Source organism: Podarcis bocagei, assembly GCF_964188305.1.
Source record: "Podarcis bocagei genome assembly, chromosome: 5".
Lineage (NCBI taxonomy): Eukaryota > Metazoa > Chordata > Lepidosauria > Squamata > Lacertidae > Podarcis > Podarcis bocagei.
The window spans coordinates 1,813,088-1,840,338 of record NC_138129.1 but is presented as its reverse complement, the minus strand read 5'-3'; the positions used below and the strand labels follow the sequence as shown (position 1 = coordinate 1,840,338).

General features: G+C 46.1%; 1 protein-coding gene across 1 annotated transcript; it reads left to right on the top strand.

Moving 5' to 3' along the window:
* On the top strand, positions 1-27,251 carry LOC308588093 (uncharacterized protein). Its single transcript, XM_081196353.1, has 13 exons — positions 1-195; positions 1,504-1,695; positions 7,537-7,677; positions 9,678-9,821; positions 12,167-12,310; positions 13,649-13,759; positions 15,720-15,866; positions 19,015-19,167; positions 20,451-20,600; positions 21,495-21,557; positions 22,566-22,631; positions 24,368-24,505; positions 27,085-27,251. Exons 1-13 carry the CDS (start codon positions 129-131, stop codon positions 27,126-27,128), a joined length of 1,560 nt encoding a protein of 519 aa, XP_081052479.1. The 5' UTR covers positions 1-128; the 3' UTR covers positions 27,129-27,251.

Below are 27,251 nucleotides of genomic sequence, written 5' to 3'. Positions count from 1 at the left end.
AAACTCCTGTGCAAGCGCCCCCTGTTCTCCTGGGAAGGCGGCGAGGGAGGGAGGGCCGCCAGGCCAATGTATATATATAGCCCAAGGCGGTCCAACTCTGGGCAGGCCAGCCGCTTCCATGCAGCGCCATGCAGCTCCCATCCCTCTGCCTTCTCGCGGGGCTGATCGTCTCAGTGGCCAAGCCAGGGCTGGGAGGTTAGTGGAGAAGGGTGTGCAAGCTGAGCCAAACAGAAACGCGCGTGTGTGTGTGTTTGTGTGTGTGTGTGTGTTTGGGTTTGCAAGAAAGAGATCTCTTTTTTCCCTAATTTTATTAAATTTGCTTAGTAACATAACATTATTATATATATTCTATAAAACAAAGAATACAAAACAACATTCATTCATGCTACAATGCATAACTACATAACATTAATATATATGGTTTCTGAAAAAAAAGGCTTACATAACAAAATCAATTCAAAATACCATCCGGTTTACCTTTTTCTCCCCCCCTCCCTCTCCCCTCCAACCCTCTCCCCCCCCCATCATATTTTTATCCATGTACACAGTCTGTTCATTCGAGCTTGTATGTTAGGGTTTCGCTTCCCCCCTTTCTATCCAGTTCCTGTAAAATGCCCATTTATTTGTGATTCTTTGGCATTTATTTTCCCATCTATCCTCTGCCACTATCTGTGTGAATATTTCTGATTGTACATGTTCAAAAACATAACCAATCCATTTTTCCATATTGCATTTGGCCTTTTCTTTCCATCCCAGAGCAATAAATGCCATTCCAGCTAGAATCATAATCTTGTACAAGTCGCAAGAAAGAGATGTGTTTCTTCTCCTGCAGAAGCAGGGAGTTCCTCTCCTCTCCTCTCCAGGAGCTGCTACGAAGGGATTTACAGCTCAGGGACTATTTATTTTTTATTTTACTAATTGCATTTATATCTCACCTTTTTCTCTCCCAGGAGCTCAAAGTGGCGTACGTGGTTCCCCCCCCCTTCCTCATTTAATCCCCACTCCTGTGAGGTAGGCTAGGCTAAGAGGCACCATCTGCCCCCTCCCAGTCACACCCAGTGAGCTTCATAGCCAGAGCTGGATTTGAACCCTGGCCTCTCCCAGGTCCTACTCTGACACCCTAACCGCTACACTGTACTGGCTCGCACTAGGAGGCTGTCTTCTCCTGAATCAGACTGTTGGTCCACCTAGTCCAGTGTTGCCTACAATGGCTGGAATCAATGGCTCTCCAGAGCTTCAGGCAGGACTCTATGCCAGCCCTACCTGCAGATGCCTTTGGGGATTGGGACCTTCCGCTTGCAAGGCAGCTGCTCTGGCACTGAGGGATCAGCAGCCCCCACTGGCAGCTTTTCTGGAAGACCTTCCTCTCCAGAGAAACACCCTCTCTCCTTCCTCTGGTGCAGAGGAATTCACAGGAAAGGCCGGCCAACCAAGAGGAAGCTGGGAGGCTGCGACTTTTCTCTGAGAGGCTCTGCTGCCCGAATGGTCTCTTCTTTTCCACAGCAGGCGCTGGAAAGGGAAGCCCACTGCCCTCAACTCCTGCCTCTGCCCTGGAGAAAGCTGGCCTGTGCCCACCAGGGAGGAATCCGGATGCCCAGCCCTCCAAGGTCTTCTGCCTCTCCGACGCTTCCTGTCCTGGCAGTGAGAAGTGCTGCAACGTGGGGACTCTGAGGATCTGTGCACATCCTGCAATGGGTAAGTGGGGCAGACAGAGGATGGGAGCAGTGATGGTGAGAACCACCTGCTTAGGGGAGGCCAAATGGTTTGACTTTCCACAAGCACAGAGTTAAACTATGGAACTCTCTCCCACAAAGGGCAGGTGGTGTCCACCATTCTGGATGCCCTGAAAAGAAAATTACCGTATTTTTCGCTCCATAAAGCGCACCTAGTTTTTAGAGGAGGAAACAAGAAAAGAAAAATTCTGAACGAAACAGTGGATGTATGATTTTTGTGGTTCATGCTGTGGCCACAAAGATGTGATCTGATGGTGAATTTGGGGTGACCCAATGCAAAAATCCATGTGGATCCATGCTTCGTTACCACCTTTTTGTAGCATTGCAGCCCCAGGAAACAGTGGAAGCATGATTTTTTTGGTGCAGGCTGTGGCCATGGACATGCTATGTGATCTGATGGTGAATTTGGGGTGACCCAGTGTGAAAATCCTGAGGATCCATGGGCTTTTACCTCCCCCCTCCCAGGCAGCTTCCGCTAGCGTCCCTTATCTCTCTTCCGATCCCACCGATCAGCTGTTTCCTTTCAACACTCCCTTCCCTCTTGTTTGCCTTAGTGTCTTTTCCTTAGCCAGAGCAGTTTTTTGCTCCTCCTTTTCTTCTAATTTCTCTCCTTATTGCTTTAGTCTTCCTGTCCCCCCCCCCCGCTTTGCAAGTTTGCTGTCTTTACCTCCCCCCTCCCAGGCAGCCTCCTTTATCTCTAGCGTCCCTTATCTCCCTCCCTGATCGGCAAACGATCAGAGGCTTTGTTTCGACACCCCCTTCCCTCTTTCAAAAAAAAGCACGACCTGCTTTTTGCCCCTGGGCAATTCGGCTCCAGGGACCAGGCATTCGCTCCATAAGACGCACAGACATTTCCCCTTACTTTTTAGGAAGGAAAAAGTGTGTCTTATGGAGCAAAAAATACCGTAGGCAAGTTCATGGGGGAGAGGACTCTCAATGGCTAGTAACCACGATGGCTCTGCTCTGCCTCCAGAGTCAGAGGCAGTGATGCTTCTGAGTACCAGCTGCTGGAAGATACAGGAGGAGAGAGTAGCCCTCAGCTCCTGCTTGCAGGTTTCCCATAGTGGGTGTCTGGTGAGCCACTGTGAGAAGAGGAAGCTGGAGGTTGTGGACTCTCCATCACTGGAGGTTTTTAATCAGAGGTTGGATGGCCACCCAGGGCCTGGCAGAGCCAGGCAGAGGCCCAGGCCAGGTAGATAATCTGTCCCCCCCTTTTTTTTACCCTGGGGATAACTGAGGTCTTATCTTATAAATAAGTAAGTATATAAATAATTTTCCCAAAAGTTATGCTGACAAATAATTTTATTTCAAGGCTTGAACAGTATCTGCATATAAAGACAAAATGGAAAATATAGATATACAATAGTGCTTTTTAAAAATACATAGGGGAAAGGATTATTTTAAGTATCTACATTTAAAAATGCTTTCCTAGCTTTCTTTTCTGCAAATTCTTGAATTACGCAGGAAAAATCAAGCAACTTCGCCTTATCGTGGTTTATGTTTATCATTGCTAAACCATTTAGGCGTTCTTGAGCCATTATTGATCGAAAGTCAGTCTGACATCAATACCAGGGAAGATTCTGGAGCAGATCATTAAGAAAACAGTCTGTGAGCACCTAGAAAGGAATGCTGTGATCACCAATAGTCAGCATGGATTTCTGAAAAATAAGTCATGTCAGACTAACCTGATCTCATTTTTTGACAGAATTACAAGCCTGGTAGATGAAGGGAACTCAGTGGATGTAGCCTACCTTGATTTCAGTAAGGCATTTGACAAGGTGCCCCATGATATTCTTGTAAAGAAGCTGGTAAAATGCGGTCTTGACTCTGCTACCACTCAGTGGATTTGTAACTGGCTGACTGACCGAACCCAAAGGGTGCTCATCAATGGTTCCTCTTCATCCTGGAGAAGAGTGACTAGTGGGGTGCCACAGGGTTCTGTCTTGGGCCCGGTCTTATTCAACATCTTTATCAACGACTTGGATGATGGACTCAAGGGCATCCTGATCAAATTTGCAGATGACACTAAACTGGGAGGGGTGGCTAACACCCCAGAGGACAGGATCACACTTCAAAACGACCTTGACAGATTAGAAAACTGGGCCAAAACAAACAAGATGAATTTTAACAGGGAGAAATGTAAAGTATTGCACTTGGGCAAAAAAAAATGAGAGGAACAAATACAAGATGGGTGACACCTGGCTTGAGAGCAGTACATGTGAAAAGGATCTAGGAGTCTTGGTTGACCACAAACTTGACATGAGCCAACAGTGTGACGCGGCAGCTAAAAAAGCCAATGCAATTCTAGGCCTCATCAATAGGAGTATAGCATCTAGATCAAGGGAAGTAATAGTGCCACTGTATTCTGCTCTGGTCAGACCTCACCTGGAGTACTGTGTCCAGTTCTGGGCACCACAGTTCAAGAAGGACACTGACAAACTGGAACGTGTCCAGAAGAGGGCAACCAAAATGGTCAAAGGCCTGGAAACGATGCCTTATGAGGAACAGTTAAGGGAGCTGGGCATGTTTAGCATGGAGAAGAGGAGGTTAAGGGGTGATATGATAGCCATGTTCAAATATATAAAAGGATGTCATATAGAGGAGGGAGAAAGGTTGTTTTCTGCTGCTCCAGAGAAGCGGACATGGAGCAATGGATCCAAACTACAAGAAAGAAGATTCCACCTAAACATTAGGAAGAACTTCCTGACAGTAAGAGCTGTTCGACAGTGGAATTTGCTGCCAAGGAGTGTGGTGGAGTCTCCTACTTTGGAGGTCTTTAAGCAGAGGCTTGACAACCATATGTCAGGAGTGCTCTGATGGTGTTTCCTGCTTGGCAGGGGGTTGGACTCGATGGCCCTTGTGGTCTCTTCCAACTCTATGATTCTATGATTCTATGATTCTATGATTCTATGAAAGAAAGACTTAATTCATTTTGTGAATATGCTGACTGAGGCCCCCTTTGGAATCTGAGGCCCAGGCCAAGTGGGCCATATGCCCCCCCCCTCTGTCTGGGCCTGTGGCCACCTTTCATGGATGCTTTAGCTGCATTGCAGGGGTTGGACTAGATGACCCTCGGCTCCCCTTCCAACTCGACAATTCTATGCTTCTATGCTTCTCTGACTAGATGGGCATTGCCCTGATTCACCCGGGCTCCTCTTATCTTCTCAAGCCTCCCCTCACCCCTGGCCATTGGCTCAGCCAACTTTCTGCCATTAATATTCAAAAACACTCTGAGTGTTTTTGAGGGGAAAGACTCTGTTCTGAAATGCTAACAAAAAGTGGCTCAGAGATAAAATGCTTATATTCCGTGAACAGGAAAGAGATATTGAAACATACCTCCTGATTCTGCCTTTCCAGCAGCAAACCTTCATAGAATCATAGATTTGTAGAGATGGGAGGGACTCTAAGGTTCATCTAATCCAACTCTCTTCAATGCAAAAATCACATACATTGAAGTCGGTAGATAGGCACCATTATTTCTGTTCTACATAAATTTTAGAGAAAAAATGTCAGTGGGAAGGGGGCCATGATTTTCATTTAGCTCGGTTTCTTGGCAAGATGACTGTCAAACCAGGGTGAAAGAATCAGCTCCAGGAATAACCTCAGCAAAGACCTGCAGTAGCAGCTGGATCAGGCCAAAGGGGCCCCATCCAGGCCAGCATCCTCTTCTCGCAAGGGTTGAGCAGATGCCTCTTGTGGAAGAATCGCCAGCAGGACCTTAGCACGAGAACCATCTCCCTTCCTTTGTTTTCCAGCAACTGAGATTCAGAAGCACTGCTGCCTCCATCTGTTGAGGCACAGCAGAGCCACCCTGCCATCCATGGTCCTGTCCTCCTCCATGAATCTGTCCAATTCTCTTTTAAAGTCATTTTGGACTCACAGCTGTCCATGGAGGCTCAGGTCAATTCTGTGTCCAGGGCAGCTGTCTCCCAGCTCCATCTGGCATGCAGGATGAGACCCTCCCTGCCCGCATACTGTCTGGCCAGAGTGGTGCATGCTCTAGTTATCTCCCGCTTGGACTACTGCAATGCGCTCTATGTGGGGCTGCCTTTGAAGGTGACCCGGAAACTGCGACTAATCCAGAATGTGGCAGCTGGACTGGTGACTGGGAGTGGCTGCCGAGACCACATAACACCGGTCCTGAAAGACCTACATTGGCTCCAAGTACGTTTCCAAGCACAATTCAAAGTGTTGGTGCTGACCTTTAAAGCCCTAAACGGCCTCAAAGGCCCAGTATACCCAAAGGAGCGTCTCCACCTCCATCGTTCTGCCCAGACACTGAGGTCCAGCTCCAAGGGCTTTCTGGCGGTTCCCTCCCTGCGAGAAGCCAAGTTACAGGGAACCAGGCAGAGGGTCTTCTTGGTGGTGGCACCTGCCCTGTGGAATGCCCTCCCACCAGATGTCAAAGAGAAGAACAACTTCCAGACTTTTAGAAGACATCTGAAAGCAGCCCTCTTTAGGGAAGCTTTTAAAGTTTAACAGACTACTGTATTTTAATACTTTGTTGGAAGCCACCCAGCCAGATAGTGGGGTATAAATAATATATTATTATTATTATTATTATTATTATTATTATTATTATTATTATTATTATTATTATTCCCTCTAATGGTGAGTGATGGTGGTCATCACTGCCTCCTGTGGCAGGGAGTTCCATAGTTTATCTATGCATTGTGTTCTTTCTTTGACCTCTATTGAGTCGTCCGATCTTCCTGAATCCAGTCCAGAACTTTGATGCCTCCTGCAGGTGAATCAACCACAACTTTTTATCTATCAAGCTGGAGTTGGGAGGAGAAGGTCAGGATGAATCTTCCCTCAGCGCTGAGTCACCAGCACAAGCCCTGAGGCCACTCTGAGGGACAGGCTCCCTGGCCAAAGGGGTTTCTGCTGTGGGAACACAGCATCCCTTCTGGTCTGTCTCCTCCTGGCTGGGACAGACCCACAAGACCTCCTCACTCTCTGCTAACTCAGTCCCTGACCTGCTCCCACCTGGCTTGGCCTCAAATCAAGAACATTCCTGGAAGAAACTCGCCTCTCGCTGAAGTCTTCGCCAATGGGGTGAAATTCCGTTCAGGTCACACTTCCAGACAAACCTGCCCGATTTGCTCCTTCCAAAAATGCAGGCATCCTCCAAATTTTGCACTTCTCCAGCACAGCACAGTTTCCCACATGAGAAATCTGATGAAAGAATAAGTTAATAAGTTAGAATATGCAGGAAATGTAAAAAAATATATAATAATTTAAGGAACCGCAGAAAGAGAAGGAAGGAAGTCGGTTTCTGAAATGTGAGAATGATTGTAAAATTATTGAAATGTATATAACTGAAAATCATAAATAAAAAATAATACTTTAAAAAATATGTATGAGAAATGTGTACAAGAGTGCAAATAACAGGGGAGTGTGTGCATAAAAATGCATGCATATGTGAAACTAATATGTTCAGCCAAACTGCATAGACAAGCATGTATATTTTCATGGAGAAGAGTCTGCCAATGGTGACAAGCCATGACGGTTATACTCTGCCTCCATGTCAGACACAGTAAATGTTTCCAGATACCAGTTTCTGGAAACCACAGGAGGGGAAAGTGACCTTGCACCCAGATCCTGCTTGTGGGTTTCCTGTTGAAGCATCTGGCTGTCCACTGGGAGAACTGGAGGCAGGACTAGATAGGCCACTTGTCTAATCCAGCAGAGCTCTTTCTATGTTCATATGGTGAATTTTCATGAAGAAAATCCATGGCAATATGGGGAACTGAACTTGAGTTTGGAAATGATTTTGGCCCCCATCCCTCTTCTTCCCCAGTGAGCCCAGGCTACTGTCCGAAGCTCTGCTCTGGACTGAAGGAGGCCTGTCAAGTGAACTGTCTGGATGACACCTGGTGTGGCCCCGGGGAGAAGTGCTGCCCTGACGATTGCCACATGCGCTGTGTGGCAGCTGCCCCAGGTAAGCGGGGGTCTTTGAGCTGGCAGATCTCAGCTTGGGAGATGGAAGCTCTCGCCTGTCTTCCTAACCAAAGAATCACAGAACTGTAGATTCAGAAAGAATCCCCAAGTCCAACCCACTACAAGGCGGGAATCAGAACTGAAGAAGCCCTGACAGGTGGCCTTCCAACCTCTCCAAGGAGAGACACACCCTTCGAGGGAAGTGCGTTCCACTGTCAAACAACTCTTACTGTCCAAATGTTCTTCCTGATGTTTAGTCATAATCTCCTTTCTTGTAACATGAATCCATTGGTTGAGTCCTTCCCTCCAGAGCAGGAGAGAACATGCTTCTTCTCTGTTCCATGTGACAGCCCTTGAGATATTTGAAGAAGACTATCATATCTCTGCTCAGACTCCTCTTTTCCAGGCTTTGTTGTTTAGTCATTCAGTTGTGCCCGACTCTTCGTGACCCCCTGGACCAGAGTGCGCCAGGCACTCCTGTCTTCCACTGCCTCCCTCATGTTGGTAGCTTCAAGAACACTGTCCAACCTTCTCATCCTCTGTCGTTCTCATTCTCTGTTGTCCAGAACTGGACCAAGGGTAGAATAGACCTTATGCCACATGCATAAGACGAAGCAAAAAAATGGGAGATTCAGACCAGTCACTAAAGGAAGGAATCCTTCACTCTGCATGCAGCTAAACTATGGAATTTGCTCCCACCTGGTACAGTGATGGCCATTCATTTAGATGGCTTTGAAAGAGGATCATGGAAGTGAGAGTTGAACCATAAAGAAGGCTGATCGCCGAACTGATGCTTTTGAATTCTGGTGCTGGAGGAGACTCTTGAGAGTCACAAAGAGGGCACAAGGAGAAGGGGAAGACAGAGGATGAGATGGTGGGACAGTGTTCTTGAAGTGACCAGCATGAGTTTGACCAAACTGCGGGAGGCAGTGGAACACAGGAGGGCCTGGCGTGCTCTGGTCCAGGGAGTCATGAAGAGTCGGACACGACTGAACGACTAAACAACAACAACAACAACAAAAGAGGATCAGACAAATTCATGAAGCAAATGAAGGCAATTGAGAGCTGGTCCTAGGAACACAAGCAGCTGCTGCCTCCTAGCTTAGCACTGCTTACACAAACTGGTAGCAGCTCTCCATGATTTCAAGCAGGCATTGTGAGGTTGCTTATACCCAGTTCTTTTTTTCAGGGGGCACTCAAGGGTATGTAGTCTGGCACCTCTTTTTGTTGTTGTTAAAAAGGGTGGCACTTAGTGCAACAACTTCATGGCCAGCACCTACTTTTCTGGGGGGGGGGGAGCACTGCTGATACCAGACATTATTTATTTGCACATGGCTTAACGCCCAGATGTGCTGAGTGAAGAAATCCTCCCTCTTCAAAGATCTGCCCTGGCTGCCAATTTGTTACCTGGCCAAATTCAAAGGTTTCCCTTTGAGTAGATAAAGCCCTCCACAACTTAGAGTCAGTTCGGTCCAAGAATCGCCTTCCCCCGCAATCTAAGTATCCCGCCAACCGCTTTGACCTCCGTAATGGGCACATAACGTTCCTTCTCCGCTTGCGAGGGGTTGAGCTTTCCAGGTGGCAACAATGACAACATTCTGGCACTCGCTGCCTGCGAAAACGGTAGGTGCCCTCCGTGTTGCCTCTTCTAAATCATGGTGTTCATGTTTAGGGAACAGACTGAAACAGGTCACTGGGACAGAAGATTAATGGCAGCGTTGATGGGCAGAGGCAGGAAGAGGCCTGGCGGTCCCGAGATCGGGGAGCAAAATAAACACTCCAAATCAATAAACTTGCATAACTAGCACCAGAGGACAGGAATGTCGCTTCTGAGGAGGGGGAGGTATGGGCACCCCTGGCCTCTGAGAAATCTGCATTCTGGGTCTAACCCAAAGTGTAGACACTGCAATATATGTCATACTGAAAGGCTCTTGGGCAGCAACCTTGGAGCAGGAGAACAAAGGCTTCGACTGAATGGCGTTGTGCTTCTTTCTGCCCCAGTTAGGCCTGGCATTTGCCCACGGAGGATGGCATGGCCGAATGGCACCCCCTGCCGGAACCAATGCGAAGATGACAGAGACTGCCCTGAGGACCAGAAGTGCTGCTTTGCTGGCTGTGGCCTTGAATGCCTGAAGCTCTCTGCAGGTACCAGAGCCGTCTCATGAGCATCTCTGGGGCACAAAGCATGGGGGTGGGGAGTTTTCGGGTGCTTCACTTTTCTGCGTCACAGGGGGTTGGACTAGATGACCCTCGCGTCCCTTCAAACTCTACAATTCTATCATTCTGTGATTCTAAACTCTCAGGTGCATCCAGCCAAAGGTTGCAAACGCAGACATGGCCATCCCGTCTGATTCTTCACCATGACACCAAACTTGCTAGCCAGCCGGCCTCTCACAGATCAAGCCAGGCCACCCAGACCTTAGCAGTCAGCTGCTTACAGTGCAAATTGTTGGAGGTGGCTCAAGGAAGCAAGCCCAGCCACATCGTACCAGAAGAGAAAAGAGGGAAACTCACAGACTCTCCAAACTGGGCACCTTTTCCTGGGCAGAAAAGTCCCGGACAAGCGATGTCCGTCCTGGTTTCTGGTCCCCACAGAAAGCAAGTTTGGAATGAAGCAGCCCTAGGGCAGGGCCGCAGATCAGTGGCAGTGCGCCTGGTTTGCATGCAAGCTTCAATCCCCACTGGCAGCATCTCCAGGTAGGGCTGGGAGAAATCCCTGCCTGGAATCCTGGAGAGCTGCTGCCAGTCCGTGCAGGCAATGCTAAACTAAATGGACCCACAGACACTTACAGTTATCTGTGTCACGTGACAAGGCAGGGATGAAGGAGGGGCAGCGATACCTGGAAAACAGTTGTAGGAGAGAGCAGAGGGAGGAGGGAGTTTTGTGCCAGTGACCCTCCTGCTAACCTTATTTGCTCAATGAAATGCACCAGCAGGTTTTGTTTGCCAAACTCGCTGCTGGATCTAAGAGAAGGTGGCCAGGAGCCAGTTTCCCAAGGCTCTGAGAAAATCCTCCGCAGCCAGTTCAGGCCTCTTCACACAACAAACCTCTGCCTTTCCCAACTGTCTCCCAGGAATAGGGCTGAGCTCAGAGAGGCTGTGGGCCAGGGAGCCTGGAGAATGGGAGAGGGTTGTTCCTGGACAGGGGTGTCTTTAAGCTTAGGGTTAAAATATGAAGGATTTGGAAGAAGTGCACCCAGGTCTTCCCGCATTGCCAGGAGGTGATGGGACCAGTGGCCATGATCTTGGTGTTTTTTTGTTGTTGTTGTTGTTGTTTTGATGTTGAGCTTCAGACCATGTTTTGCTCTTTCCTCTTTCACCCTCATAAAGAGGTTTTTTAATTCCTCCTCACTTTCTGCCATCATGTTTACTTAGGAAATATTTATCATAGAATCATAGAATCATAGAGTTGGAAGAGACCACAAGGGCCATCGAGTCCAACCCCCTGCCAAGCAGGAAACACCATCAGAGCACTCCTGACATATGGTTGTCAAGCCTCTGCTTAAAGACCTCCAAAGTAGGAGACTCCACCACACTCCTTGGCAGCAAATTCCACTGTCGAACAGCTCTTACTGTCAGGAAGTTCTCCCTAATGTTTATCCAGGGCAGTTCGCAATGACATAAAACACAGTGAAATAAAAGCAGCCGAAAAAACAACAACCCAAAGACATCATTGGAAAAGTTTTAAATACGTGGGCTTGTGTGACCTGAAAGAAAAGCAGTCCCTTGCAGGTCATCTGTGCACATGTGTCTCTTTAATCACACAGTAAATGTGGCACATGGGACAAATGACAAATCAAATGTATTTTTTGGTACAGTGATTTATTTGTGCAATTTAAAGGGTTGCCAGACCCTTTCTCTCAGGTTTTAATGCTTCTCTTCCTTTTGATTTAAAATGCTAAACCAACTCTTATTATTATTTATCGTGCAGTTTCCAAGCATAGAAACCCAGTATACAGTCATTAAAATATCAACATCCATAATTAAAATATGTTCCTCTACAACCAGGCCTTTGGCTGATTAATATTCTACAGCCTTTCAAATGTGTTTTTACAGTGCTTTTCTCTGGGGGGACACATACCCCAAACATTTTGTGAATCTTTGTACTTTTGTCCATTTACAGTGTTTTTCCCGATTTGAACTATAAAAAGGTGGTTTTCTTGAGTCAAACCCCTAAGCATTTTTTAAGGGGAAAAAGCACTCTGTTTTTAGCTGGGGGTACTATTGTTTCATTGTTTTTGTTTTAACTACTTATGTGTGTTTTTACCTTGTGTTTTTATGTTGTGAACTGCCCTGATACACAGATTAAAAAATAAAAAATAAAATAAATGAAGGACATTAAAACTTGTGGGCATCAAATGAAGCTGCGTTCTGGGCAGATAAAAGACAGTGTTCTCATCATGCGGCGCAGGGTTAAATTGTGGAACTCCCTCCTGCAGGAGGCAGTGAGCAAGATTGTGATTGTGAACAACCCTCTCCCCCCCCCCCAGAAACTCCCACTCCGTGTTCAGAGGCACCAGCCGAAACCACTCCAAAGAGCTGCATTGATTTCTGCAGGGATAACTTTGACTGCCCAGCAGGCGAGAAGTGCATCTCCACGGACTGCGGCTTCAAGTGTTCAGCGCTTCACCCAGGTACCTTGTCTTCCCCTAGTGGCACTCCTGAAAGGTCAACTTCTTTCTCAAGCCACCGCAGGAAGGCTGGAGTCTGTCAGGTGACACACACACACCCAGTATAAACCTCTGCATTGCAAGGGTTCGGCTGAATGTCTTTTGGGGTTCCTTGCAGGTCTGCAATTCAGTGATTCTATTGTTCTAACAAAATAAAACAAATTCCTTCCAGTAGCACCTTAGAGACCAACTAAGTTTGTTACTGGTATGAGCTTTCGTGTGCATGAACACTTCTTCAGATACCTGCATGCACACGACAGCTCATACCAATAACAAACTTGTTGTTTAGTTGTTTAGTCATGTCTGACTCTTCATGACCCCATGGACCAGAGCACGCCAGGCACTCCTGTCTTCCACTGCCTCTCGCAGTTTGGTCAAACTCATGTCCGTAGCTTCAAGAACACTGTCCCACCATCTCATCCTCTGCCGTCCCCTTTTCCTTGTGCCCTCCATCTTTCTCAACATCAGGGTCTTTTCCAGGGAGTCTTCTCTTCTCATGAGGTGGCCAAAGTCTTGGAGCTTCAGCTTCACGATCTGTCCTTCCAGTGAGCATTCAGGACTGATTTCCTTCAGAATGGATCAGTTTCATCTTCTTGCAGTCCATGGGATTCTCAAGAGTCTCCTCTAGCACCAGAATTCAAAAGCATTGATTCTTTGGTGATTGGCCTTCTTTATGGTCCAGCTCTCACTTCCATACATCACTACTGGGAGAACCATAGCTTTAACTATACGGACCTTCGTCATTTAGTGATGTGATGTCTCTGCTCTTTAAGATGCTGTCTAGCAGGAACTGGCAAGCCACTCCAGTATCCCTGCCAAGAAAACTCCATGGACAAAGACAACAGGCATATAACAAACTTAGTTGGTCTCTAAGGTGCTACTGGAAGGATTTTTTTTTATTTTATTTTTTTCGACTATGGCAGACCAACACTGCTACCTAACCTTAACTAGATCTATTGTTCTAGTTCAGGGATGTCCAACTCCCAAGAGACTGTGATCTACTCCCACTATGAAAACACTGGCAGTGATCTGCCCAATGGATTGACCCAAGCTGTTGAGCTTGTTGAGTTTTTTGGGGGGAGGAACCCCCACAGTTGTTCAGCTTCTTCTGGGGAGACTTCAGCAAAGTTGTTGAGCTCTTCTGGGGGGCGTCGGCGATCAATCAGGATCACGCAATCAAGCAGGAAGGCCCCGCGATCGACCGGTTGATTGCGATCGACCGGTTGGACATCCCTGTTCTAGTTGGTCTTAATGGGAAGCGCTTCTCTTGCTCTTGATTCTGCCCCATTCCCCCCCCCCCAGCTGCAACCAAAACAAACACAGCGGTGCCAAGACTCATGGGACCCACCTCAGCCAGCGTTTCTGCACCTGGCCAGCCGGGCAAGGGCCCCATCCTGACCCACCCACCTGCAGGTGAGTAACTCTGGAGGGAGTACTGGGGCTACAAGGGCACAGCCCTCCCCTGGAAACTCAAGAATCTTTCCCCTCCCCAAAAAACCCTCCTCAAAATCTCAGAGCCACACACCTTTCCTGTTCCCCACACCTTTTAGGTCCCTTGTAGGGGCTCATTCGCAATTCTCTTGTGCCTTGCCTAGCCTAGAAACCATGGCCATCCAGAGAAAATTCCTACTTGCTCCCGTTGAGCACTAGAGAGTGGTTTTCCCCAGGGGACAATGAGGTTTCTCCAGACTGCCATGCTCTCTGGGTGAGGCACCAGTGAAGTGCGGAGGAGCCCATAGAGGGGCATCTCTGCCAGTTTCCCCTTCTCCTCCTCCTCCTCCTCCTCCTTGGTCAGCTTATTGCACTGCTCAGCCAATCCTCACTCAGGCATGTAGCTATGGCAACAAGGTCCCTCCCTCTTTCTGAGCCCTTGGAGCGGGGAGGAAGGGGATGCGGAGTATTTTGTGCCAGTTGGGTCTTGAAATCTGTGCACCGTTTCATGGTTGAAAAACCCCAGAAACAACCCTCAAAGCGGTTCACAAAGAGAATGAAACAATAAAATGGTCATTGAAAGCCACTCTTGAAAACATTCAAAAAATAAGTTCTGCAATAAACTAAACACAGATTAAAGGTGCTCCAGCAGCACCCAATGCGTCTGTGCTGGCTGGTCTAAAGAAGAATGCTTTCTTTTCTCTTTTCTCTTCTTTTTTTATTACAAATTTGCAGCAAATTTTAAGATAATCAAGAATTCAAATTACATTTTACATTTCATAATTACACCCCCCCCCATGACTTCTCCCAACTTCCCTTCCTGGTTTATCACATATTTATTTCTTATGTTTATGATATACACCTTATTTTCTAAGATTAAAGTTATACATTATTGATCCATTTTCTATTTTCAACATTTTATCCACATAATTACCATATTTTTCACCCCATAGGGCGCACTGGCCCATAGGACGCACCTAGCACCAGAACAGGCTGCTATCCCCTAGCCGTGGGAGAGCGACTTCACGCAGCTCTCCCACGGCTAGCAGAGAGCTGCGCGAAGCCAGAAGCTTGGGGCGTGCTGAGCTCAGCGCGCCCCAAGCTTCTGGGTGCAGGCAGGCTCTCCCCAAGCTGTGGGAGAGCTGCGTGAAGTCACGCAGTTCTCCCACGGCTTGCAGATAGCTTCCTGAAGCCTGGAGAGCGAGAGGGGTCGGTGCGCACCAACCCCTCTCACTCTCCAGGCTTCAGCAAAAGCCTGCATTTGCTCCATAGGACGCACACACATTTCCCCTTCATTTTTGGAGGGGGAAAAGTGCGTCTTATAGGGCGAAAAATACGGTACATTTTTTCTATTTGTTAATTGTAAGTGCCTTAGTCAAATCCTGCAAGTGAGTCCATTTCAGTACATTGTTTCTGTATATACATCATAAAAGCTTCCCAGTCTTTACTGAAGTCATCACTGTCCTTGTCTTTAAGTCTTTCAGGCAATTTTGCCATTTCAGCGTATTCCACCAACTTTTCTTGCCATTATTCTTTCGTTGGCATTTCATCACTTTTCCATCTTTGAGCTAATAAAATTCTGGCTGCTGTTGTCGTGTACATGAATAGATTCTTCTTATCTTTTGGCAAATCTTGTCCTAAAATTCCTAATTAGAATTTGCTTGCTTATTAAACAAGAGTGCTTTCAGACGGCGCAGGTAAAGGCGGCCGCTTGATATCAAGAGGCAGGCAGTTCCAAAGTGCGGGTGCTGGAACATCAATGTCTTAGAAATGCAGAAGGGGTTTTGTGCAGCACCACTAACAGTGCCTGTTCTGGTGTTCAAAGCGGTCAAACACAGAGAAAGGCAAAGTGGGCATTTATGGGGTAACCAATGAACAAGTTTTAATCGTGGAAACAAATGGAATTCCTAAACTCTCCCCCTCTGCTTCCCTCTCCTATCAGAGGCAGAGCGGCCTGGAGCCTGTCCTGTCATGCCCCCAAATACCCCACGGTGGTGCTGGCAGGGGTGTAGGGCTGACAGCGAGTGCCCCGGAGCAAGGAAGTGTTGCTGGAATGGCTGTGCCCGCGTCTGTTTGGTGCCTCTCCTGGGTAAGTTGCCTCTTGGAGGGGGTTACGGGTCAGGTATAATAATAATAATAATAATAATAATAATAATAATAATAATAATAATAATATAATAATAATAATAATAATAATAATAATAATAATAATAATAATAATAATTTACTATTTGTACCCCGCCCATCTGGCTGCGTTTCCCCAGCCACTCTGGGCAGCTCCCAACAGAATAGTAAAAACACAATAAAACATCAAACATTAAAAACCTCCTGATACAGGGCTGCCTTCAGATGTTTTCTAAATGTCAGGTAGTTGTTTATCTCTTTGACATCTGGTGGGAGGGCGTTCCACAGGGCGGGCGCCACCACTGAGGAGGCCCTCTGCCTGGTTCCCTGTAACTTGGCTTCTTGCAGCAAGGGAACCACCAGAAGGCCCTTGGAGCTGGACCTCAGTGTCCGGGCAAAACGATGGGGGCGGAGACGCTCCTTCAGGTATTAGGGATGCTGCAGAAACATGCTTCATTCTGCATCATGCACATGAGGAGTGTGGCTTTCAGAGGACACACAAGAAGAGAGGCGGCTGTGGTGCACTAATGTGGTTTTGAGCAGGCTTTGAGAGAAGATCAGATGAATACATGGAGGAGGAGGAGGCTGCCAATGATTACTCCATGAATGGAGTAATTCATTGGTATCTGAAGAAGTGTGCATGCACACGAAAGCTCATACCAAGAACTAACTTAGTTGGTCTTTAAGGTGCTACTGGAAGGATTTTTTTTATTTTGTCCATGAATGGAGGCAGCCATGCGTCTGAATCCCAGTTGCTGGAAACTGCAGGAGGGGGAAAGGGCTATAATAATAATATTTTATTTATATCCCAACCTCCCCAGCTGAAGCCGTGCTCAGAACGGCTAACAACAATAAAAGTAACACAGCATTCTAAAATCAATTCATTCTAAAATCAATTCAGAAACAAATTAATGGCAACCATTGGGCTATGAGGATTACCAAAGGAGAGAGGTGGTCAGGCTGTGCCTTGGCCAAAGGCCAAGCAGAACAGCTCTGTCTCGCAGGCCCTGCAGAAAGATATCAAGTCTCACAGGGCCCTGGTCTCTTGTGACAGAGCGTTCCACCAGATCAGGGCCACAGCTAAAAAAGCCCTGGCTCTGGTTGAGGCCAGCCTAACCGCCCTGTGGCCCGGGACCTCCAATATGTTTTTGTTCTAAGACCATAATGTCCTCTGTGGGGAATACCAGGAGAGGCGTTTCCGTAGGTACATGGGTCCTAGGCCTGTAGGGCTTTAAAGGTTAAAACCAGCACCTTAAACCTGATCCTGTACTCCACCGGGAGCCAGTGCAGCTGGTATAATACCGGATGAATGTGCTCTCGCAGCGAAGACCTCGTAAGGAGTCTCGCTGCAGCATTCTGCACCCACTGGAGTTTCTGGGTCAGTCTCAAGGGCAGCCCCACGCAGAGCGACTTACAATAATCAAGTCTGGAGGCTATGTGCCGAACAACTGCTTGTGAGGTTTCCATTGGGGCGTCTGATTAGCCACTGTGAGAACAGGATGGTGGACTTGATGGGCCATTGGCCCCACCCAGCAGATGTTCTTCTGATGTTCTTAATGGTATTTTGCATAGAAACATGGGAAGTTGCCTTATCCAATGTCAGACCATTGGTCCATTAGTTCAGGATCTTCCACAGTAGCCTGGTTCACACGTAACACGAAACCATGGTTTGCTAAGCTATGGTTCAGTAAGCTGTGGCTTACTGCTGTGTGTGAACGCAGCTCAGGAGCTTACTTGAGGTTTATTAAGTGTGGCTAGAGGCTTGTAGTTGGTTTACAAACCATCGTTAACATTAACCGTAGCTTAGTGTGGCATGCAAACCCCAACCTCCTCTTTATTTAAGGAGTAGTCCTTGCCCAAAAACTATCCACAAAATTCTCTAGTTGTTTTTCCTGCATTGCAAGGAGGTTGACTAGTATCAGTCCCCACCAGGATCTTCAGGTAGGTCTGGGAGAGACTCCGTGCCTTAACCCCAGAGAGTTGTGGCCGGTCAGTGTGGACATTACTCAGGGTCGTCTTGAGCATATGCACCGCTGGGGTGTAAAGATGTGTCCAGCGCCCCCAAATTCAGTTTAGCCCCCAAATTAACATTTATTATGCTTATGTCAGACACCACGCTTATGCCTTATCTCTTGTTTATGAAAGAAGGGAGGAAAAAGAAACAAACTTTTTTATTTGCCCATTTATTTACAATACACTTATACTTAATACAATACAATACACTTATACAGTGGTACCTCGGGTTGCATACGCTTCAGGTTACATACGCTTCAGGTTGCAGACTCCGCTAACCCAGAAATAGTGCTTCAGGTTAAGAACTTTGCTTCAGGATGAGAACAGAAATTGTGCTCCGGTGGCACGGCGGCAGCAGGAGGCCCCATTAGCTAAAGTGGTGCTTCAGGTTAAGAACAGTTTCAGGTTAAGAACAGACCTCTGGAACAAATTAAGTACTTAACCCGAGGTACCACTGTACTTAAGTATACAACACCACACTTAAACTTATAAGTATTGTTGGGCACCTACTTAGGAGAAACATCAGTTGTGTCCAAGGTTCCATTGACCCCGCTGCCACATAGCAGCTCATTACAATACATAACTTAATATTTTGATGCAAGAGTTAATTTCGTTGAGAATGACAAGTGCCGCTGCTGGCGCGGCACATCTTTGGTAAATGAGCACACAAAGTCAAAAGTTCTTTAGTGAAACAGTAGGTATACATTTTCCTAATACCTTTCCTATATATGTATTTTGTTTTTCTAGCTTCATCAAAATTATTTATTATTTCATAATAGGTAGATAGTTAAGAGCTTAGGGGCTTCAGCAGCACGCACCTGGCGCCTCCCAGAATTCAGCGCCCGGGTGCCCCACACCCCTTGTGGGTGAAGACGGCCCTGACATTACTGAGCGAGATGAGCTAATGGTAGCTTCCTAGGTTATCTCCTGGTCACCATCTCCCAGCTCCTTCTCTCTGCGAAATGCACTGTCCAGCCAGATGGACGCTGGAAAGCTTTCCTGCTTCATTCGTCCCCTGACCCTTCTCCAGCCTGCTCTGGTGGGATCCTCACCACCATTGCCTTTGTGCCTCAGAGGTCCATGGGTTTTGTGTGTTGCAGTGAAGCCTGGAGCGTGTCCTTTGCAGCTCAGGGGCTCCATGGGGCCTTGCCCAGAACCATCCCTGAAGAACTGCAGCCATGACTTTGACTGCGAGGGCACCAAGAAATGCTGCTCCATCAGCTGCACCAATGTCTGCAAGGAGGCCGAAGAAGGTAAGGCTGCCCTGCTTCTCCCCAGGCTCTGGGGGCCACACAAACCCATCCTGTCTCTTCCCCTCCCTTCCAGTTCCTGGGCCTGGCTAGGAGGGCTCTTGGGGGCCACAGATGAGTCTGCACAGAAACACACACTGGGCGGCCAGCAAGTTTGGAGACGGAAGTTAATGGGGAGCTGAGCGGAAAGAGACTGGGCGATCCACAGGGCTGCGTCCTGCTCAAGGCTTAAACAAACTCTGCCACATTTAACCCTGGGATCTGCTCTAGTCTATATATTCTTCCTCTCCTGACTCTTTATGGTCGTTTCCATAAAGTACTGCATTCAGATTGCTATACGATTACTGTGTCACCAAGTATGATTACATTTTCACCAAAGGTTACATCCGCTGAGTCTATTACTCTGCTTTAAAAAAGATATTTTCCTTGCGTGCACAGAGGACGGGGTCAAGATGACAAAGGGCCTGGAGAGAGAGCGAGAGGAGATATGAGAGCAATCTTCAGATAGCGTTGCCATATTTCAATAAGTGAACATCTGGAGCTTTTTTGGACAAAGTTGTGGAGCTTTTTTTGCAAAATCTCAAAAAACAAAACAAAAATGCACCACCATATTTTTTAAGAGGGAATGTTCAGAAATTCTGCCATGACACTATTTCTGATGGACGATTGGCAGTCCTATCTTCAAATATCTGAAGGGCTGTCACATGGCAGATGGAACAAGCTTGTTTTCTCCTCCTCCTGAAGCTAGGAGCTGAACCAATGGCTCCAAATTGCAAGAAACGAGATTCTGCCTAAACATTAGGAGGAACTTCCAAAGGGTAAAATCTGATTGACAACGGAACTGACTCCTTTGGAGGATCGTGGAATCTTCTTCCGTGGAGGTTTTCAAACATAGGTTGGATGGCCATCTGTCAGGGAATCTTCAACTGTGATTCCTGCATTTGGGGGGGGGGGGGTTGGACTAGATGACCCCCAGGTTCCCGTCCAACTTTGCAATTCTACTACTCTCACCTACAAGTAAGAGCCTCCGCCATTGTGTTTTGGGAGCCCGGACAGTTGGATGCATTGCTATAGGCCCTAAAGAGATTCGTTTTGCAGTCCTATGGCCCAAATTTGCACAAAACTTGCATATGCTAATTTATATGTATAGATTCAAATTCTGGCCACGTTTTGGAAGTAAATCCACCGTTCATGCCAAGAAAAGAGAGTCCTGTGGCTGTCCACTGTAGCCACCCCCTCTGGCCCCAGTTTCTCCCTCCTCCCCTCTGATTCCCCCCCCCCCTTAGTGCGCCCTGGGACCTGCCCCCTCCAAGCTGCAAAGAGCCAGGAGCCGGACTGCTCCACCTTGACCTTCTGCGTCAGAGACAATGACTGCTCCGGGCCCAACGAGAAGTGCTGCTGGCTGAGTTGCGGGTGGGTCTGCCTGGCTGTCACAGGTGAGGCTGAGGATTGGCTGGGGAGGGCAGAGGATACTTGGGGGGGTGGCACATGAACTGGGCACATCCTGGAGTCAGGGCTGAAGACTGGAGGTTCCTTTGCCCATTTGGGGGTGGCACCTCCACTAATTATTCCCCTTACGGTTTTGATTTATGGGCTACTTTTAAAATGAGGCTGCTTTTTAAATTGCATTTTAACCTGTATTTTAAATTGGGGTCCCCCCCCCATTATGTTTCCATTGTAATTTTACTGGTGTTAGCTGCCCCAAGCCTGGCTTTGGCCAGGGAGGGCGAGGTATAAATAAAAATTATTATTATTATTATTATTATTATTATTATTATTATTATTATTAAACGCCAGGGGTTTCTCTATAACAAGAACTTTGGCTGATTAATCAATCTATGGCTTTTTAAATGGTATGTCGAGGGGTTCTTGTTTTTGTTTGCTATTATGGTATGTATTTTTGTTTTTTATATATATTATGAACCACCCTGTGAACTGCTGGTGAAGGGTGGTATAGGGAATGAATGAATGAATGAATGAATGAATGAATGAATGAATGAATGAATGAGGTTAAGTCCAGGAACACCCCTAGACTGTAATCTGGACCGCTGAATGGGAGTCATACCCATCCAAAACAGGCTGGATTCATGTTATGATGGATGTTTAATGCTGTATTGTTTTTAACACTCGATTGGAAGCCGCCCAGAGTGGCTGGGGAAACTCAGCCAGATGGGTGGGGTTTAAGTAATAAATGATGATGATGATGATGATGATGATGATGGGCACCTTTGTCTGGTCTGGATTAAGCTGCCATTTGTTCGCTTTCCTGTGGCCCATTGCTGCCTCCAGGCAACATTAATGCCAAGCTGTTGATAATGCTCTTCTCTTAGATAGTCCAGCTATGGAACTGCCGACATTCAGCGCTGAAGCCCAGACGGAACTTGGAGCCACAGGTTGGTAGAGAGAAGGAACAGAAGGAAGAGGGGAGGGGGCTGGTCCTTTTTTCTCCCCCTGTGGACTTATAAAAGGACCCCTATGTGCCCAGGATATCAAGGGTCCCATTTTATTCTCACCTTTATATCCCACCTTTTCCTCCAAGGACCTCAAGGTAACGTACATCCTTCCCTGCTTCCTCAAGGAAACCCCACCACAACCTTGGGAGGGTAGGCAAGGCTGAGAGACGGTCACCCAGGGAGCTTCATGGCTGAGGGGGAGATTTGAACCCTGGTCTCTCCCAGGTCCTAGTTTGACTCTCTGACCATTACACCATGCCAGCTTTTATCCCTTCCCACTGAAAACCTTCCCTCTTCTGTCAGAAACTCTGCCATTGGAGACTCTTTAAAGAGAGGCAGTCTTTTTCCCCAAAAATTTTTATTTTATTTTCCAGATTTTTCACACATGACAAAAACATGACAAAACACACAACAAAGAAAATAAACACAAAAGAAAATTATTACTTCAAATACCTAAATCTCTTAACATTGGTAACTGCCTTCCTCGAATCCCCTCTACCTGAATTTCATTATATCACCTGTGTAACAGTTCTCCAATTTCATATTTCTAATCATATTAACTCCTTTCATTGACTAACCTCTTCTCCTTTATTATTATTCTAATCATTAATGTTTACTACCACATATTCTTATTCTACCCCTAAGCCTATTTGTTACTTCCAAGAATTTTCTATTTAATCTTATATTACAAATATTCTTTAAATATTCTTTACATTTCTTCCAATCCTCTTGTGTCTCCTTTCTGGTCGCGGATTCTTCCAGTCAAGTCAGCCAGCTCCAAAAAAACCAACATCTTCATCTGCCAATCTTCTATTGTTGGTATTTCTTGCTAGAGAGAGGCAGTCCGGTACACCCAGAAAATTGCCCAAATTCCAAGAACCAATTAAATATCAAGGCTTAAGGTGTCCATCTACAGCTTCTTGTTTCTTTCATGGTGCTTTTCCCCAGGGGCTCCAACTCTGACGCCTCTTCTGAGGAAAACAGAGAAGCCAACAGAGTCACCGATATCAGCAGGTAAGGAGGACGAGAGGAGAGGAGAGCCTTCGCCAACGTGGCACCTGCTAGACATGATGGACTGCAACCTTTTCTGTCTGACCAATAAGGGGCCATAGCTGGTTGCTCAGGTAGCTCTCGTCTCTGGGGGGGGGGGGTTAGAAAGGCACAACCTTGCTGAAGGACCTTCACCTGCTGCCCCCCCCAAAAGTCAATAGTGAAACTTCATGCATTCTTCATATAAAGATCAGTGAAATATAAAACCATCCACTTGCAGAAAACCATTAAGCAATAGACCAACAAGGTCTCCCTACACCAGATAATCCTGGCAACAAATGATTTGTAGGTCCAGTTTTTGGAAAATCAGGTTTTGAGGAGTGCCCCGCTCTTCAAAAATGCAGATTTTTGAGTTCCTTAAAACATCAGAAGTGAGAGTGCTTCTTCCACCTATAAAGTCATTTAACTGGCGGATGGGATTGTTTTTCTTCCCTGTATTTCTCAATTTTTGATCTCCTAATACTCATTCTAGTCCCTGCATGCTAGTTGTTTCAGTTCATGTTGATGATGAAGGATCCCTTGCCTGTTATCTATGCTGCTCTAAAATGTGATTTATTTATTTATTTTAAAAAACTGTACTTGTTGTATTGGACTTCTGTCTATAATATTTTTTAGGATGTTGTAAACGCTTAGGAGATTTTCCTTGAAATACGTAGCAGTTCATTCATTAGAACGATGCTTTGCAGGGTTAAAGAAAGAGAAAAATGGTGCGAAAAGTATAAAGATAGAGGTAATCTACATTAGACACAACAACTTAGAAAGAGTAAAAATTTCGAGGTCTTAGAAGAAAGGAAGGAAGTCAACATGTGTATATGTAGGTAATGACTAGATTAGAATGATGATATGGTTTTATTTGTAGATGTGTGTTTTTGCTTTATGTTTTTTGGGGTTTTTTCTTTTTTTCTTTTGTGTTTTTTTTTTCTTTTTGCTTGTTAGTACTGTTTTATTTTGGATTCAATGTTGGTAATTTTTGTTGTAATTTTGCATTGAAATTATTTTTTTTAAAAAAAATGCCGCTTGGATCTCCTTGGAGAAACAGGTAGGATAAAAATACAAAACATTGAGCACGAACAATGAAAAGAAAGAAAGAAAGAAAGAAAGAAAGAAAGAAAGAAAGAAAGACGTAGCGGTTCATAAATGACCTGAATATAAGTACAGTGGTGCCTCGCAAGATGAAAAGAATCCGTTCTGTGATTCTCTTCGTCTAGCGGTTTTTTCGTCTTGCGAAGCAAGCCCATTGAAGGATTAGCGGATTAGCGCTATTAGCGGCTTATCTGCTGATCGGATCAGCTGATTAGCGGCTTAGCGGCTTAGAGAAAGGGGGGGGAGGGAAAAAACCCAGCAGGAACTCACAAGACATTGTCGTCTTGCGAAGCAAGCCCATAGGAAATTTGTTTTGCGAAGCACCTCCAAAACGGAAAACTCTTTCGTCTAGCGAGTTTTCCATCTTGCGAGGCATTCGTCTTGCGGGGCACCACTGTATATACAACTCCCAGCAGCCCCAGCCCAATCAACTGTGCTGAGGAAGGCATTGGGGGAGAACATTGGGTGTGTGTGTGGGGGGGGGTGTAATTTCTGCTTCTCCCATGCCAGAGGCTCCCATCCCAGCATCTGAGGCAATGTGAAGTCAGCCTGAGCCCAGAGCTTTTGGCCAGGGGACTCAAGCCTTTCCATTCTCGGGTGTCTTTCTGTTTGCACAGCAAAACCAGGCCATTGCAGGGAGTCTGCATACAAGTGTGGGAAGACAATGCTCACCCATGAATGCAAGAGCGACAGCAGCTGCAGTGGGACCATGAAGTGCTGCCTGAGTGGCTGTTCCTGGAAGTGTGTGGAGCCAGGTAAGGGCAGTCAGACCCCCCACCCCACCCCCCACCTTCTGCCTGGCAAGAGGAGGTCACTCAGCTTTATCCCTTTGCAACAGGAGCCTTTGCTCAACACCCACAATTCCAGCTGCTCTGGACAAAATGCTCTTAACCATGATGAGTTGCAAAGCACCAAAGAGATTGTGGAGGCCAGAATTCATAGAATCATAGAACTGCAGAAATGGAAGGGGTCCCCGGGGGGTCATCTAGTCCAACCCCCTGCAGTGCTGGCATCACAGCATCAAAATCCCCAACAAATGGCTATTTGATATCATGCATGAAACAACTGCAATCTATGAAACGCTATTAACGCAGCAGCAACTAAAAAAAATAAGCCAAACATCACAATTACAGCAAAAGGCGTATCACACGATTAGCAATTGATATGGCATTAATAATAATAATAATAATAATAATAATAATAATAATAATAATAATAATAATAATAATAATAATACTTTATTTATACCCCGCCCATCTGGCTGAGTTTCCCCAGCCACTCTATAATCTATAAAAGAGCATTAACAAAACAGCAACTAAAAAAATAAGCTGAGCATTGTTAAGTTCATATGCACTCTCTCCTTGCCCTCCGTGATTCATAATCTTTCTGTTCAGTTCACTACACATAAAATACTCATAATGCCCGTTGTTAAGACAGCTCACCCAAATGCAACACGGGCTGGGGTCCTCTGGTCCTCCAGGATCATGAAACGAGTGACCCAGTTAAATCATGGGTGTTTTTTTCCATTATGTTTTATTACATTAGAAGAAGAAGAAGAGTTTGGATTTGATATCCTGCCTTTCACTCCCTTTAAGGAGTCTCAAAGCGGCTCACATTCTCCTTTCCCTTCCTCCCCCACAACAAACACTCTGTGAGCTGAGTGGGGCTGAGAGACTTCAGAGAAGTGTGACTGGCCCAAGGTCACCCAGCAGCTGCATGTGGAGGAGCGGAGACGCGAACCCGGTTCCCCAGATTACGAGTCCACCGCTCTTAACCACTACACTACACTGGCTCTGATTATTGTTATTTAATGTTTGTAAGCTGCTTTAAGATTCATTTCAATGAAAAGCAGCAAGGAAACACAATAAATCAAATCAAACGGGGGGCGGGGGGCTATTTAACCTCTGTTTAAAAACCATCATTGAAGGAGAGTCCACCACCTTCCAAGGTGGTCTTTCCCATCGTCAAGCAACTCTTGCCATCAAAAGGTTCTTCCTAATTTTGAGTCAGAATCTCCTTTCTTATCATTCAAATCCATGGGTTTGAGTCCTCTCCTCTGGAGCATCAGAAAGCAAGCTTGCTTCCTCATCCAGGTGACTTCAGATATTTGAAGATGGCTATCCTATCGCTTCTCAGTCTCCTCTTCTTCTGGCTAAACATTCCCAACTCCCTCAACTGTTCCTCCTAAGGCTTGGTTTCCAGACCCTTGATTGTCTTGGCTGCCCTCCTCTGTACCCCATCCAGCTTGTCCATATCCTTTTTTTTTATACATGAGAAGGTCTAGGAAACTTCCAAGCTGCTTAAACCCAGTGAGCTGCATTTCCTGCAGTATTGGTCCTGTATGAATCTAGAAAAGTCTCTGCAAGGGGGTGGAGTCTAGAATAGGGGGTCAGGAGATAGAGGTTTCAAAAACATCAATCTGCGCTCATCATTTTTGGGATCAAGTGGCTCGCTTGGAGCTATCCATGGTCCTGAAGCACCAACTTCACCTGTGGGCTCCTGCATCAGTCTTGAACCCGAGGTCAGCAGTCTGGGGTCTTCCCATGGTGAATTGTGGCAAGACCATATTTAGCACAATCTGCTCAGCCAGCTGACAATACTGTCCTTTTCTGATTACCCACACACTCCAAAAAAAGTTACAGGTAGGTGGCCGTGTTGGTCTGCTGTAGTCGAAACAAAATAAACAAAATAAAAAATAAAAAATTCCTTCCAGTACCACCTTAGAGACCAACTAAGTTTGTTATTGGTATGAGCTTTCATGTGCACACACACTTCTTCAGAGACACTTTGCATGCACACTTCTTCAGATAGTGCATGCACACGAAAGCTCATACCAATAACAAACTTAGTTGGTCTCTAAGGTGCTACTGGAAGGATTTTTTTAATTTTGTTTCGACTCTAAAAAAAGCATTTGATGAATCAGAAGATTCTGCAGTCTTGTAGAGCCATTTCTAAATATGTGTAACCAGGACAAAATAGGTGGTCATAATTTTCAAGCCAAATTCTACTTACACAGTTATGAACTCCGTGTTAAGAAAGAGTTTGCAGTAAAGTGAAGCAGCGTTGAAAAGAATGTTTTACCCATTTAAATGAGAATAATGAAATGCCATAATGGGAAGAGGGCCAAGCTCTTGGCTCACAAGCTGTTTCACAGGTGTTGCAAGGGGTTGGACTAGATGACCCTTTGTGCCCCTTCCAGTTCTGCAAAAATTGGGGATGAGATTATCAAACTAAGGAGGCATTGGCCCAGAAATCCCAGCCTTAATGTGTCTGAGGCTATGATTCACTAAAAATTTCCTATTCACCTGTCACTTGTGTGCATTATCTTTTACAGGTGTGATGACCAAGAAGGCCTCTGTCTACAGAGTTCATAAATAACCAGTAGAACCCATAGGCTGCTTAAAATGAAGTAAATATTTCACCTGGAACTTAACACTCTTATTTTAACTGTTGACACTGTTATGCTGAAACTGAAGGGAACAAATAAAGTTCAGTATTTAA

Bases quoted from the DNA above. Each gene is read 5' to 3' on its own strand.
- LOC308588093 (XM_081196353.1), top strand. From the start codon at position 129: ATGCAGCTCCCATCCCTCTGCCTTCTCGCGGGGCTGATCGTCTCAGTG. The intron at 9,822-12,166 runs GTACCAGAGCCG...CCCCCCCCCCAG, and splicing joins ATGCCTGAAGCTCTCTGCAG to AAACTCCCACTCCGTGTTCA. The intron at 12,311-13,648 runs GTACCTTGTCTT...CCCCCCCCCCAG, and splicing joins GTGTTCAGCGCTTCACCCAG to CTGCAACCAAAACAAACACA.